The sequence below is a fragment of the Penicillium daleae genome (genome assembly GCF_028827525.1).
Source record: "Penicillium daleae strain IBT 16125 chromosome Unknown utg000006l_segment0_segment0, whole genome shotgun sequence".
NCBI classification, from domain to species: Eukaryota; Fungi; Ascomycota; class Eurotiomycetes; order Eurotiales; family Aspergillaceae; genus Penicillium; species Penicillium daleae.
The window spans coordinates 3,917,181-3,931,699 of NW_026623154.1; the positions used below are offsets into that span (position 1 = coordinate 3,917,181).

At 50.5% G+C, this 14,519-nt stretch overlaps 6 protein-coding genes across 6 annotated transcripts; 3 read left to right on the forward strand and 3 right to left on the reverse strand.

Moving 5' to 3' along the window:
* Window positions 1-1,888: 1,888 nt before the first annotated feature.
* N7458_007119 (uncharacterized protein) lies at window positions 1,889-3,006 on the reverse strand (the record flags this gene model as incomplete). The annotated part of the gene is made up of 4 exons (XM_056910501.1): window positions 1,889-2,215; window positions 2,286-2,395; window positions 2,457-2,798; window positions 2,856-3,006. 4 exons carry the CDS (start codon window positions 3,004-3,006, stop codon window positions 1,889-1,891), a joined length of 930 nt encoding a protein of 309 aa, XP_056766205.1.
* Window positions 3,007-3,457: 451 nt separating this feature from the next.
* Window positions 3,458-4,604, forward strand: N7458_007120 (uncharacterized protein; the record flags this gene model as incomplete). Its single annotated transcript, XM_056910502.1, has 5 exons — window positions 3,458-3,743; window positions 3,803-3,986; window positions 4,040-4,143; window positions 4,204-4,313; window positions 4,371-4,604. 5 exons carry the CDS (start codon window positions 3,458-3,460, stop codon window positions 4,602-4,604), a joined length of 918 nt encoding a protein of 305 aa, XP_056766206.1.
* A 363-nt stretch (window positions 4,605-4,967) lies between these two features.
* On the forward strand, window positions 4,968-7,709 carry N7458_007121 (uncharacterized protein; the record flags this gene model as incomplete). Its single annotated transcript, XM_056910503.1, has 1 exon — window positions 4,968-7,709. One exon carries the CDS (start codon window positions 4,968-4,970, stop codon window positions 7,707-7,709), a length of 2,742 nt encoding a protein of 913 aa, XP_056766207.1.
* A 473-nt stretch (window positions 7,710-8,182) lies between these two features.
* On the reverse strand, window positions 8,183-9,008 carry N7458_007122 (putative adenosine deaminase; the record flags this gene model as incomplete). Its single annotated transcript, XM_056910504.1, has 2 exons — window positions 8,183-8,368; window positions 8,442-9,008. The coding sequence occupies 2 exons, from the start codon at window positions 9,006-9,008 to the stop codon at window positions 8,183-8,185; spliced, it is 753 nt and encodes a 250-aa protein (XP_056766208.1).
* A 154-nt stretch (window positions 9,009-9,162) lies between these two features.
* On the reverse strand, window positions 9,163-9,440 carry N7458_007123 (uncharacterized protein; the record flags this gene model as incomplete). Its single annotated transcript, XM_056910505.1, has 2 exons — window positions 9,163-9,342; window positions 9,381-9,440. The coding sequence occupies 2 exons, from the start codon at window positions 9,438-9,440 to the stop codon at window positions 9,163-9,165; spliced, it is 240 nt and encodes a 79-aa protein (XP_056766209.1).
* A 4,652-nt stretch (window positions 9,441-14,092) lies between these two features.
* Window positions 14,093-14,307, forward strand: N7458_007124 (uncharacterized protein; the record flags this gene model as incomplete). The annotated part of the gene is made up of 2 exons (XM_056910506.1): window positions 14,093-14,222; window positions 14,255-14,307. The coding sequence occupies 2 exons, from the start codon at window positions 14,093-14,095 to the stop codon at window positions 14,305-14,307; spliced, it is 183 nt and encodes a 60-aa protein (XP_056766210.1).
* Between the last annotated feature and the right edge of the window lie 212 nt (window positions 14,308-14,519).

A 14,519-nucleotide genomic window follows, 5' to 3' on the forward strand; every position in this document is an offset into this window, starting at 1 on the left:
CTCTTAACGTGGAACTTTTTCTACTACTAATGTATCTACTCATAGACTAGATTACCCAGGAAATAGCAATCCGAGTCCAAACAGGCCCCGTATAGGCTTAACCTGAGTATCTGCGACGCCCTCGGGATAATAAGTCAACGAAGCTTGGCGGATGGAGCCCTCTAGAAGCCTACCGGTAGAAGAAGGACGGGGTCAAACCACTAAGGGTGGGAATCTCGAAAAGCGTTCGTTCTAGCGCTATAGCAGGCACGGATCCTATGCGTTATCGAGGATGCGGAGGCTGCGCGAGCCTCGCATGACAAGATTGAGACGGAATTCCTATTCCATCAGGCCCTCTCATACGACCGCCCCCGAACGGTCCTCTTTTTTATAGATGGTAGTGGGTACGAGGGAAAGGTAGGCGCATCAGCCGTAGCCCCGCGTGAGGGCGTCTTTGAACGACGGTACCTTGGAACCACCGACGAGTCAACAGTATACGTTGCCGAGCTTAACGGCATTGAAATGGCGGTTGCTAAATTCGTCAACTAACCAGGAAACCAGGGGCCAGCAAGAAGCCTAGCAAAAACGGTTATTTTCTCCGATAGCCAGGCCGCTATCTAAGCGGTACAAAACCCAAAGCGATCGTCGGGCTAGTTCGTGCTCACAGCTATTTACGACCACGTCCGAGCCCTTCGAAAGCTATAGAACACACCTACGTCCGATACGATTCCCGTCGAGATCCGTTAGATCCCCGCACACGTGGGCGTTCCTGGCAACGAAACCGCTGACGTTGAAGCAAAGTTGGCGGCAACCGGAGGTATAGGGAACGGAGCGGATCAACTGAACGCCGGTGATCCGGCGTTTAGTAGGTCCCCTAGCGATCGTGTCCTTCTAGCATCGACCGCGAAGCGCCGTGTGCGGCGGCGTATTAAAGAGAGATAGGCTTAAGAGTAGGCGAAGGAGATATCTAGCAAGCCGAACTAGCGCTTAGTTAAGAAGCAAGACAAGAAGGTACTACGGCTATTCGAGTCTCTCTCGAAGCTATATACCTCGATTCTGATTTAGATGCGGTCAATGCGCATTGCACTGAACCATTTCTTGTTCAAGATCAAGGCGGTCGAATCAGATAAGTGCTACTATAGAGAGGGGTCTTAGATACCGAGACATATCTTAATACAGTGCCCGTTATACGCTAATCTGAGGAAAACCTTCCTTGACAAGATCAGGTCGACTGATCTTAGAGACTCGACCGACTACGATACAATTATATCGCACTCGCAGGTTACCCGCTACGTGGCCGAATTCATGTTATAAACAGGCCTACTTAGGCAGTTCCGGCACGTCGAAATCGAGCCGGTGCCACCGGAGGGCGACGAAAACATCGAGCCAGGATAGACTGGCAGGTGCAGGTGGTGGGAAAAAAGACGATAGGTAGGAGGAACGCCAAACCCACGGCCGACCGAGAGGTCGTAGACGAATACATCTAATACCAGCGAACGCCACGAATCGAGACGGAGCAGGAGGATGGGGATGCCAAAGGAAGGCGGAGATGGAGATGCAGAGGAAGCAGCAGGCCATTGTGAGGGCGAATTGAGAGATATATCGTGGGATTGAGGGCATTGCGGGCGTTTTGGTACTGTTTTCGGGATGATTTTATATGGCAATACGCCGATTTCCTATGTATTTACTGTTTCATGTGCTTTGGCTGGCGTTCGAAATACTCTTGCTTCCGCCGGAGGAAGCGCCTGCATAGCCATTACGCCACTAGTTAGGCTGCATCAGGTTAATAGAGTATTGATTGATTGATTGATTGATTGAATGATTGATTGATTGATTGATTGATTGATTGATTGATTGATTGATTGATTGACCGGCAAGCCAAGCGATCCACTTGGCAACAAATTCACCGCTAATTGCCAAAGATAAAGTCATTGTCAATGTCAGGTTCATTGTCAATGTCAGGTTCATCGTCAATGTCAGATTCATCGTCAATGTCAGATTCATTGTCATCCTCCTCTGACTCATTCATTTCCCAAGACTTTTCCACTCGAAATCTTGACCAGGTTGTAATACTCACGGAGCCGCTATCTTCATCACCGCGGACCAGATTAAGATTCGTTTGAGACTGCGAGCACCGTTCTTCAGAGGCGAACAGAAGAGCAGCTTGCCCGTGGATGTATGCAAGTATTTCGATGATTTGCTGGCGATTTTCGTAATTGATATCGAGCTGAGACCACTAAGCGAGTGTCAGCGTAAGTTAATCTTAATATTAGTTTAACCTCAATATTCCAGAACGTGTAGCGCACCTTTCCCTGGCCATCCAAACGAACAAAATGGAACTGATCATGATCGGTGGAGAGGCCATAAATGATGTTTTGAACCCGACTCTCGAAATGTCGTTGTCTGTGAATCATCCCTTTTAATGAATTAGTGTCGATTTATCAAGGCTGATAGTAAAGAGAGACAGTCTTATATACCTGCATAGGCAAGAGCCTGAGGAATACCATCTGAACTCTCCCCTTTCGGCGTCTCGACGATGATAAAGTTGACGGCCGGGTTGTCCGTCTCGACATGTCCGCTATACCAAAGGGAAAATAGTGGAACTCCATGTAGACGGTAGAACTCCTCCTTGTAGATAGTCGGCTCAAAGAAAAATCGGTAGCCAGACGAGACAGGAATCCGGCTCAGATCAGGATTCCGTTTGTCAGGGGATGTGGAAAACACAGCAGCAATAAGTACCCCGAGCCGAAGACGCATCGCGACTTCGTGCTTTCCATCAGAGGTAGAGACTGAAGTATCGATCAATTGAAGAACGCTCGCTAGGTAGAATTTATAAATCAGTGATCAGCTCGGGAACATATCCTGATTAAACTTACCGCAATCATCTGGTAAATCAAATGGGGCTCGAAATGCCGCCCAGTCGACATTATCCGTTTGGATAAGATGAAAGACGCTTTCAACGTCGGAGAGATCAAGGATCTCAACTGGCAATAGAGGTAGTGGAGAGATTTTCCGTGCGGAGTACATGATGAGAGTCGAACGGTCAGGGGGGTAGAGAGGCTGAGAGACAGAGAGTCGGATGGTCAGAGAGTCGGATGGTCAGAGAGTCGGATGGTCAGAGAGACACTGGTTGATCAGGATGGGAAGTGGGAAAAGACATGGGAAGAAGAATGAACCGCTATTGAATCAATGTAGGGTTGGCGATTACCCGAATTAGAAAGTCGTGTCCTGAAAGGGAAAGATCCTAGCGGATAGAGGGATCCCGGACCCGGTCTGGGTGTCGGAGGTCCTCTCTGAGTGTCGGAGGCCCTTTCTGAGTGTCGGAGGGAAAGAGCTAGAGAGAAAGTTATTCGAGCGAATAAGGCAGGCGCCCTATTACCTGCTTCTGATACCTTCACCGGTGGAAAACGTAAACGCAGTAAAATCAACGCCTTCACACCACTCTTGCCTTACCTTGTTACGTTCAAATTCCTTCAAAATGACAGACTCAATCAAGAAAGATGAGAAAGAAGAGTTGAAGGAGATCATTCAGCTCTTTCTCAAGTATGACCAGGCTGCGTGGACGTCTGACGTGGTCAAGGCTGCTCGCATGCTGCGCGACACGGTTCAAGGGAAGAAGGGTATCTTTACTAAGCCCAAGGTCAAGCAGCTTGCGGTCTCGAAGCTCAAGCGACGGGAAGTAGAGAACTTGCTCAACCTCGAGTGGACCGGTGCCGACCCCGAGCTTAAGGCCATTCACCCTGTGCCGATGTCCGCGGAGCTTTGTATGTGATCCTCGAACTGACGAAGGAAGATGATGAGCACGTTACTCACTCAAAGCTAGGCAATGTCCTGCGAAAGGTCGACAACGCCGCCTGCCACAGCGAGGCAAGTGAAGCACTTATTCGGCTCACCCTGAATATGCTGCTTGTCTATGCCCATGATACCGTCACATCGCAGATCTCCACCACTGCTCGTCCCCTTTCCTTACAAGCCGAGAGAACATGGGTCTACGATGTAGAGAAAGAGTACAAGAAAGGCACGAGCAAAATCAAACTCGTTGGAAAGCCGGACTATTCAGTCTGGTATGGCGACGTGGAGCAACACCTTCGAATGTGATCGCTGTGGAGGCGAAGACCAAAGGCCGCGCATCGGAGGGCATATACCAGTGCCTGGCTTATATGGGTAAGTATCTTTCTTCTTTGATCATATTTCATCCATGACTGAAGCTTGACTCGCACTTAGGAATCGTGCGTAATGAGCGGAAGAAGAGGAGCCATCAGACTTGCGCTGTCTATGGTTTCGCTTCAGATGACGAGGAATTCTGCTTCCTCAAGATCAATGACAACTCTCAGGTAAGTGATCACATTATTCGCAATCGAAGTCGGTTCCTAGTTCTCATGAACAAGTAGTGGTCCGAATGTCATCTGCAAGTCCGCACGGGAGACTATAGCCAGGTACTGGGTATGCTTGTGCACATTTTCAGGCAAGCTGCGATTGCGTCGCCTCTGCAGTCCAAGGAGCCCTCCCAATACACTCACTCGAGGGAGTCGACTCAGCACGGTCGCTCGAAGGACTCGTCTCGGCAAAGTGAGCCTACGATCCGCGAATCATTGGAGGAGGATACCTTCATGGGAGGAATTTAGGCTCCCGCCCCGGGGGGTCTGAGGCTGAAAAGCTAAACTCCGCTGGACTAACATCGATCGGTTCCCCGCCCCAAACATTCGGTCATGGAATTCTCCAGCGTCTCTTTGTTTGATCGCTGATTTGCTCGCTTCTGGCTTGACTTGAGTCATAGTCCAACGGAAACAACTACTCCTGCCGCCCTCCTCCCCTCTGTGGCTCTACTTAACCCGAGCAAACTTCCCTTTCCTCGCCTATCAACATCAACAACCACAACCTCTTCCAACCATCCCACATCAGCTTCCAGTCTTTCATCATCCTCATACTTTATCATCATCATCCTCGGCATCAGAAATATTAGCTTTTTTCACCATTCCCAAAGCATCATGGCATCTGCCGGGGCTCTCCCTCAGACCCTGAAGTCAATCACTGCCACCAAAATCAAGGAGCTGTCCAAGCAGCGAGTCCTCTTCGGCAAACGCAAGGCTGATATCCTTGCAGCTGCAAATGCTGCTCCAGATCTGCGTACCCGGGCTCGCATCCTTCTTGACGGCCTCTCCCGCCTGAAAGGCTACCCAAAAGATTCTCTTGACAAAGATGACTTGGACCTGGACGTCAACTCCTCTGACGAAGGCTCTGACGATGATGTGGAAATCACCTCGCCAGGCATGGGGCAGTTGTACCAAGCTGACCACACCAACATCCGCCGTTTCATCGTCCAAGGCCGCTATGACCAATCCATCTCGGAATCTGCTTTGAAGGACTGGATCGCTCGACTGGAAAAGGATCTACGTTTTTTGGAGCTCAAGCACGAGCATGCATCATTTTACAGCAAACTGGTTACCGAGTGGCTCTCACACCTCGATGATGTGAAGCCTGCTCCCGCTATCGACCAGACAGACGATGCGGCTTCTACCAAGTCTGACGCTGGCTTTGAGAATGTGGGCCGGAGGGAGATGCATGAGCAGCGAGCCCAGTGGGAGTCCCTGGTCTTTACGAGTGACAACCAGGTGACTGAAGACTCCATTAACGCTTATCTTGACGATTTGTTCAAAAAGACCAAGCTTTCCCGGCAGGCACTCAAGGAGCTTCGTGAGAGCGTTCAAAAGTTCGGCACCGATCTGGCAACTAAGGGAGAGTGGCTGGACGTTGATGAGCTTCAATGGGTGTCTAAGGCACTCATGAAGAGTGACCTGCTCAGTTCTGAGAAGACCACTATCCTCAAGGAGTTCATGCGCAACAAAGAAGTGTTGCAGGAGGTCGCAGATGTTCTCAACATGCGTCTCGCATCTCTTGACAGCTGGTCTTGGGGTAGTGACGGCATTCCGGTTGAAATGCGCCGGCAGCTGAACGGTAAATACCGTGTTTTCATGGACGAGGACCTTCTTGACAGCCTCTTGTTGCAGTATCTGGGTACCACTTGGGCTTGCCAGCTGCGTTTGGTATTCAAATTATACTTCAGTTCGCGCGCATGGGACTCGGTGCTCGAGAGCATCCCCAAGGAGGACATTGAGAGACGCAAATACTTCCTTGGAAAGGGTACAAACGTTGGCGCCGCCGGCATCAATCAGGTTCGGATGCGCAACTATGGCGATAAATACTTTCTGAGCCAGCTGCCCATTAACAACAGAGAAGGTGCTCGAAGCTACGATGACAATGCCGAAGTCAAAAATGCGTTGGATACTAAGCATTCGCTTCTCCACCTCTTAATCACCGAGTCTCTGGTCCAGAAGGACAAACATGGCGAATTTACCGCAATCCGATCCGACTATCAGTGGTTTGGCCCGTCTTTGCCTCATGTCACAGTCCTGACAGTTCTGAAATACTTTGGCATCCCAGAACTGTGGTTGAACTTCTTCAAGGTGTTCCTGGAGGCCCCACTCAAGTTTGTCCAGGACGGCCCTACTGCCTCAACCCAGATTCGGAAGCGTGGCGTCCCCATGAGCCACACCCTCTCGGATGTCTTTGGAGAATCGGTTCTGTTCTGCATGGATTACGCTGTCAACCAAAGTACCAAGGGCGGTATTCTGTATCGCCTTCACGACGACTTCTGGTTTTGGGGTGCCGAGGAGACCTGCGAGAAGGCCTGGGAGGCGATGACCCACTATGCTAAGATCATGGGTCTGCAGTTTAACGAAGAAAAGACTGGAACGGTTCGCATGGGAAAAGCTCAGGAAAAGAGGAGTTCCGTCCTCCCATCTGGCGAAATTCGCTGGGGATTCTTGGTTCTCGATGCAGAGCAAGGCAGATTTGTCATCGACCAGGCACAGGTGGACCATCATATCGAAGAGCTTGACCGACAGCTCTCATCTTGCAAGTCTGTCTTTACCTGGGTACAAGCATGGAATGGATACTTTGGCCGGTTCTTCACCAACAACTTTGCGAAACCTGCCATGTGTTTCGGGCGCGACCACATCGACATGGCCGTTTCCACGCTGAGCCGGATCGAGCGAACCCTCTTTAGCAAGACTTCCGACAAGAAACCTGAGAATGGGGTCAGTGTCACCAACTACCTACGCTCCGTGATTGCCGAGCGATTTGACATTCACGACCTACCCGAGGGATTCTTCTACTACCCTGTCGAACTGGGAGGTCTTGGGCTGCTGAACCCGTACATCCGGCTGTTGGCCATGCGTGAAAACATCAAGCAGACACCCCAGAGACTTCTTCAAAAGGCCGCCCTCCATGATGAGTCGACCTACCAATTGGACAAGGAACGCTTTGAGAAGCAGGGCTCGGACTCTCTGAAGACTTGGAAGGACAAGAACGGCAAACCCGTTCCCTTCATGTCGCTGGAAGAGTATACGCTATACCCGGAGACCTACAGCATAAATCTCCAGCAAGCATACCAACAGCTGATTGAGGTGCCGGAAGAGAAAAGTCTTCCCGCTACGGCTAGCTTCACCAAGAGCCAGAATGGGCTCAAGGGACCTAAGGGAAAGGCGGCGAAGCCAGGCGCGATCTCGGCGAACTGGGCTAAGATGACTCCCTACTGGCGCTGGGTTGCGGAGTTGTATCATGATGAGATGGTGCGCACGTATGGAAGTCTGGCGGCTGTTAATCGGGAGTTTATGCCCCTGGGAGTTGTCAAGACTTTGCAGGAGAGGCGTTTCAGATGGCAGGGTTGAGGAGGGTATGTGCCTGGGGGTTGCGTTCCTGCCTCTGATGAGGATTTCACGAAAAGAAAAATGATACCCAATTGATAGCCTGTTTATGTAGTTTGTCGTCCATTGGCAGCTTTTGATAGTGCTACTGAATTAAACATAGATTTAGTCACAATCGTCTCCCTTGATAGGACTGTTTAAACAACAAGTAGATGAGAGAAGCTGCGACATGCGTGATGATTTGTCAACCGGCGTACCCTGATTCTTATACTGGAGTATCTGGGACCCGGAAACCATTGCGATGCAACTCCGACTGGCGGATATCTCCTTCTGGCTGCATCTTCAATGCAGAAGCTGCTATTTTCGCAGCCGCTGTCTCCGCCCTGGAGGCTCATAGTCATGCGTCTAAACCAATCCAGCCCACGCCGCGCGAGATGAAATGACGAACTTGTGATGCTGGATGTGGAACGTTGGGAATGTTATTGTCGCGTGGTAGCTCAGACGCCCTCTTTGAATCGGTGTATAATATCGCGAAGCCTCTTCTTCTCCTGTTCCCCGCCAAATATCATATCCACCGACTTCTCACACATACTTATCATTTCTGCACGACCAACACCAAAGTGCTCCGCAGCAAGCAGATACTCATTCGAGACAGGGCTGCAAAAAAAGCCCACATCGTCTGTCTAGATACCGCCCGAAGAAGTTAGCACAATCAACCCAGAGTGAAGCTCATATATAGTACTCCAAAACACTTACACACAACGCAATCGGACACTCCTGTCCCCTCCACTCTCCAAAGTGATGATCCAGAAATCCCCCTTCAATCAGCTTCGCATGCACATTACACGACATGCACAACTCCAATCCAACCCTCCGCCTCACAATCTCCCGCTTCACATCCCCCGGAACATGAATAACATGACCCAACCGATCCGGCTGAAACGAAAGCAAAGTTTCCAATTCCCTAACATCCCCCGAAACCGGGGTCTCGCCAAAATGCAGGGTAACGCGCAGTCCATTCGCCTTGGCCCGCGCAAATGCATCCCGGTAGATAGTGACGTCGCCTTTCGTCGGGTTCCCGCATAGATCGACGCCGACGACGCCGCGGTGCTTGTTGGCGATGGCGAGATCGACGATTTCGAGGGCTTCGGTGGGTGTCATGGTGCCCCGGTCTAGAGCTAGGATGAGGTAAACGGGCATTTGTTGTTTGGAGGGGAATTGGGCGATTGTGTCCAGGATGGTGGTTAGGTATGTCTCGCGGGTTATGTTGGAGGATGGGGATGCGCGGGGGGATGGTGCGTAGTTCGAGGTAGCGGACTCCATCGTTGAGGAAGGACTCGAGGACGGAGGTTGTTGCGTATGTGAGTGAGTCGAGGTCGTTGCAGAGTTGGTAGATGAGTTTTGAAAAGACTTGGAAGAAGCTGGTGGTGCGGGGTTAGTACGTGGTGGTCTGATTGCGGGGGTTATAGTTGAGAGCCTACGTTTGGAGAGTGTAGTCGACTTTGCCTGGGGGCATGAGTACCAGGGGATCTTCAATGGACAAGTTGGGATCCTTCTCCTTCTTGCGCTTCCAGATTTCGTGAAGGCATTGGCGACTGATGCTGCCGCTGAGATGGGCGTGTACCTGGATGGGCGGCGGGTGGTGAGCTTCAGATTGCTTGGATAACGATGGATAGTTTGATAACTAGATCATACCTCGATCTTTGGCAGTGCCTTGGTGAAATCGCTATCGACGGGAGCAGAGAGATCGATCATGATTGATCTTGATTGTATACCTGATTGAACAGGAATGCGGGGAGAGTAAATGCAAGTGGGAAAGCAAAAAGCGTGGAAATCATTACCCGTCTTGCATACAACATCACTGCTCTACTCTACTCTACTCTACTCTGTATTCTAGCATTAGTCTACTATACATTCAACTTTACAACAACAATGAACATCGATTGACTCCAACTATCACTGTTGAGATCTACAGCCTCCAGATGCAACTCCCCCGCAACCAGCAACTACTGGCAACCATGGGACTCTCTTCGTATGAGAACCAGGGCCAAGCCCGCCGAGCAAACCCCAGAAAGTTACTAACCGAATCGTACCTCTTTGTCGAGGCCGTCGTGGTGAGACAGTATTAACTTCAATTCGCATAGATCGTATTTCAAGTCTAGGCGTCTTGTTCAGGCGGTAGTTCAAGGTCTTCATGTCTCATCGTCATCGAAGTAGCCTGTATTGTCTCCAGACATATCGCATACACATCCCCAAAGAGAATACATACAATTGTTACTGTACGCCTGTCTGACACAGGTATAGTAATTTACCTTCTACTCAACCATCACCCATCTATCGCGCCTGGACAGTAATCAAAAGGATAAATATAACACACCATGCAGTGTATAACTATAACACTCCCTTCTAGCTAACGTCTAGGTAATCAAACTGTCACTTTATTGTCAACCCGTCACTGATTGATTACCGGCGGGATCCGAGCCCATCCAGCGACACCCGTCTTCCTTCCGTGATTCGCTGCTCTCGAGGTGTGATTAGTGAAAGTGCGGGTTTCGTATAGATTGCGCAGCGGGTTTCCAAGTCATGATAGCGGGGAGGCAGTAATAAGGGACAGCTTGAAAACATGGAAACATGGAAATGAAAATGCGGGAACAGGGAAAACGTGGAAACTTGACCTATTGGCTATTTGCTGCGGAGGGTTAATAAACGACTAACAAGATGAAAAGTGGAGAAGTCAACGGGCTCGTTGGGAGAGCCGCGGAGCGCGGAGATCGTGGACGTTGGGAAGGGGTCTGTTAATTTTTTTTTCCCTTTTTCCAGGACTCCTTCGACGGACTATGCGTTGTTCAATTGAGGGCGTGGCTTAGCTCCAAGATTGGGGCTTATTGGGTCCTTTTTTTCATTTGCAATTGATGGGTTTCATATGGTTCACTTCTTATTGGTATTAACGCGCGGCTTGAAATTACTTACCGACCCAAGTGTACTCCGTAAGTACAGTATACTGTAATGATAATTTGGCTTCCACTACCCAGTACAATGTGCCCTTGATGATAGCCTTGTTTAGTTCGTGCCCACGGCCCAGTCAACCGGGTCCCTCGTTTCGAAAGAAACAGGGGGTAGATGCATGCCATAATATGCTAGCAGCTTTATGACAGGGGATACTCCCCCTCTGGGGGTATCACAGTGTGGGCAACGTTCGGATAGAAGCTAAGAATAGAGTCGCGATCGGGATACAATTGCCGTTGTGGTGGTGTCGACTCCCGTATACCGATAGCAAGGACTGGAATTAATTTCCGGGCCACTTACTGGGGGCGGTTGACGTTACTACAGTATCTCTGGACATTCACACGGGGTCCTGTTTGAGAAACCTGTCTCAGAAACGTGGCCCACTGCTGTGTTGGCCCTCCACGCTTGGGGCCACAATTCGTGTTTCCGTTTCTCTACGGGAACAAGCGAGTGCCAAGACTGCGGTCGAGCAGTGGAATAATCCATAACCCTGCATCGGGCATCGGGCATCCGCTCGACCCGTCCCGTGTACCCGTTTCAAAGCTCTGAGCTGACACTGGAATGGAGGCATTGAATGTTGGCACAGAAAACAGGATTGGGGGTCAGCTGAAATGCAACCCAGTTGGAACTTGTCGGTGGGCGAATGCATTCTGACGTCTCCGTCAATGTTGGGCGGCCGCAAGTTCCTGCACCTAAGATAGAGCCCGATCCTTCGATAGGCATTCTGGAAGCCACGTTGTCGACAGTGCGGTTGCCAGTGGGTATGGACCAGCCTTAGAGGCGGGCATCCACTCGGTTTTCAGCCCCAGATCCACGATGGGTCCTGGTGGAAGCCCGCCAGCCTGGGTGTTGGTGGATGATATTCCTGGCGATAAACTGTTCTTCCGCGCTTGGCGGCCATCGAGGCTATCAAAGTCGAGGCGGTCACTGATTTACAGTACGTGGTAATAGATGTGAACGTTCATTGAGCTGGTGAAATTTTCAGTAGCCCAACAATACCGCCAGATCGAAGATCGTGGATCAGGGCGAGCTTGTGCTTCAGATAGATCATGTTCTCTGTTCTCGAACGTTTTCGATGTGCCGTGAGCGGGATAGACTTGAAACCCTGCAAATCTCCCGAGAGAACTTAATAAATGGAAATCGAGCTCCGTATGACTTGCAGGAGGGATAGTATCCCATAGCTGTCGCCGTATCGCGCGAGCACGCACGGTACACCACTGGGTGTCTGAGAGACTGAACGGCACACAACCCGAAGCCAGTTCCGTCGTATTTTGCGAAGCTTGGAACTAAGTTGAGCCGCTTCTTTACCTAAAAGGTGAACTTGCTGGGTCCATAATTCTGGGTCCGCTGGAGATTCCCCGTCACAGCAATGCAGCAGGGATTCCTCGAACCTCAGCCCTGGCGCCTGCGCCACACTGTTGCGGGGGAATTTCGGTCTGAGCAGTGGGATCATGCGACATTGCCAAGACGGGGTGCTCTTGGAACATGCATGCTTCATTCTGTGGTGTTATCTCTTCATGATAATCGTAATCATACCATGCAGGATGAGCCACTTTGATGTCCCCTCACCGCGCTGGATGTAAAATCAGGCAACCAGATTTGGTGGTGCTTATGCAGAAGCAGGTCAGCAGTAAAGACAACCTGCCAAGAGCCATTATCGAGACTGATAACATCTTCACTGTCGATAGGGACGTCATCTCAAACGCGACTGGGAGACGTCACGGGAATCCAGCTGGTTGCACCATCGGCGCGAACTATTCCCCTTCTCCCCCAATTGATGCTTGTGCAGTGTTGCACCAGCGGGCCCTGGCAAAGGGGGTCAGACAACGACTTCTACCAGAGTCACATGCCCGAGTTCAAAGCCCGCTGGCGATTGCAATTCAGACTGGGGAGCGTCGTAGTTCAGCCACCACGTAATTAGACTTGCGACTGAGGCCTCCACCGATGGACGGGATGCTGCATCGCAGTAGCCGATCTTGAGGATGACAGAATGACCCTCTTGCAGGAAAAGTCTGAGAGGCGGGGTCGTGGATACGCGGGAATATCAAGCATCGAAGACGCATCGAAGGACGCGAGCGGGACACGGGGCTTAGCCGGGGGCTTGCAGCGTAAGACTGAGTCCGAGACGCATGAGATTGGGGTATCACATTGCGAGACATCCCTGTCGCTGTCGCTGGTTGTCCTCGCCAGGCAATGCATTTCCAGGTATCAGGCAGACACGATTGTAGTAGTTTAGAGTGGGCTCGCCAAGTATGCGAAACAGCGCTCATTCGGTGAGAAATGAAATGTGTGCCGTGTATTCCGTGCCCAGAATGATTGTTTTGAGGAGGGTGCGCGGGACGCCGATTGGATGGGCATCCTACTGTAGCAGTTGAATAATGAGAGGAATTGTTGGCCAGTCGCTGTTCTCGGTGTCTCACTACTTACTACTACTGGGCGGACGGAAGGAAAGAGAGAAAGAGGAAGGCAGGAATTCATGACACCGCGCCGCCGAATGAGGCGCAACGGTTCCATGCTGTTGGGTCTGCACTGTCAAGAAAGGACATGGATGCGATGTGTGGTGGTGCCTGTCACTCCATCGAGGGAATTAGCTTCGCCTACTGGAGTAGACTAGTAGTGACTATACTAACGGAGTACTGCACCTACAAAGAAATTTAGTAGTAGTCTGTAAATATGAGATATCTTTGTAATATTACCGCCGGTAGGTTTTATTCGTAGTAGGCTTAGAGGCCCCAAAAGGGTATCTTCACAACCCCATACACAATTGTCGCATATCCCGAGATCCCCATGGCGATCCCTACGGAATACAGTTCAAATGCCAGCCACACCTTGTTGTCGTGACCGTGGCGTCGGGTCAATCATTCCAACCCGTCGAATCTGATCGATCCGTCGCGAGGCCATCTCGGCAGAGGCAAATCGGGAAATTTGCCAGGAGGCAAGAAGAGAGTACATCGTTCACTGGAATGGAGATGATAAGCGTCTCCCTTTCTCTCTCCTGAAGATCAGACCCCATCAGGGGGAGGCGATTAGATGAATTATACTTTTTATTTCTTACTTGCTCTTTTGGGGGGTTTGCCATCCCTCGGCCTCGCAGAATGTGAGATACCCCTGAGCGTGAATGGTGAGTGTCTGCGGGTTTGAGTGGCCCTGGCTCCTCATTAGCTCCAGCTTCCCAACTGTTTGGGAGTTTAAGGTTGGATTGGTGATATAATTGGACATGCCACCAGAACCTCTCACGAAGTACGAAATACGGAGAATACAAGAGGATGACTGGGGAGACTGCAACGGTGTGACCGGTATGGTATTGTCAGTGCTGGTATTGGGTAATTAACCCGCCAGTTTGGGAAGTATGGGAGGTAAGCATGGTAAAGATGGCTCGGTAATAATACGCCCGGTCCGTCATGCCGCCAAAGACCGCCGCATCGAGTTTGGCACTAGTCATTGAGCTTGCCAAGGAGTCTCCCGCACGTCTTCATGATGTCATTCAATTCCACCGACGTCGTTCTTTCGAGGCGATTGAGGTTACGCATGGTGAGTCTGGCAAACCTGCAAAAGAAAGACAGTCTCAATCTACAAGAAAATTCAAGACTTCGAGGAAGATATCGGATCGGTGTAATATCGGTTACTCCCGTTGGCCAACTAGCCTTTGGTGCTTATGAGTAGCGCATCAGCTGAGCCCCCGCAGATTAGCAAAAACCAAAGGGGATTCGAAGTGGAGAAGTCGTCGGAGAGCATGTAATATATATTTTTTTTCTTTTGTTAGTTTCTCTATAGTATTGCCCCTATGTTTCCCGCTTTTTTTTTTTCTTTCTTCCCTTGGAGTACCCC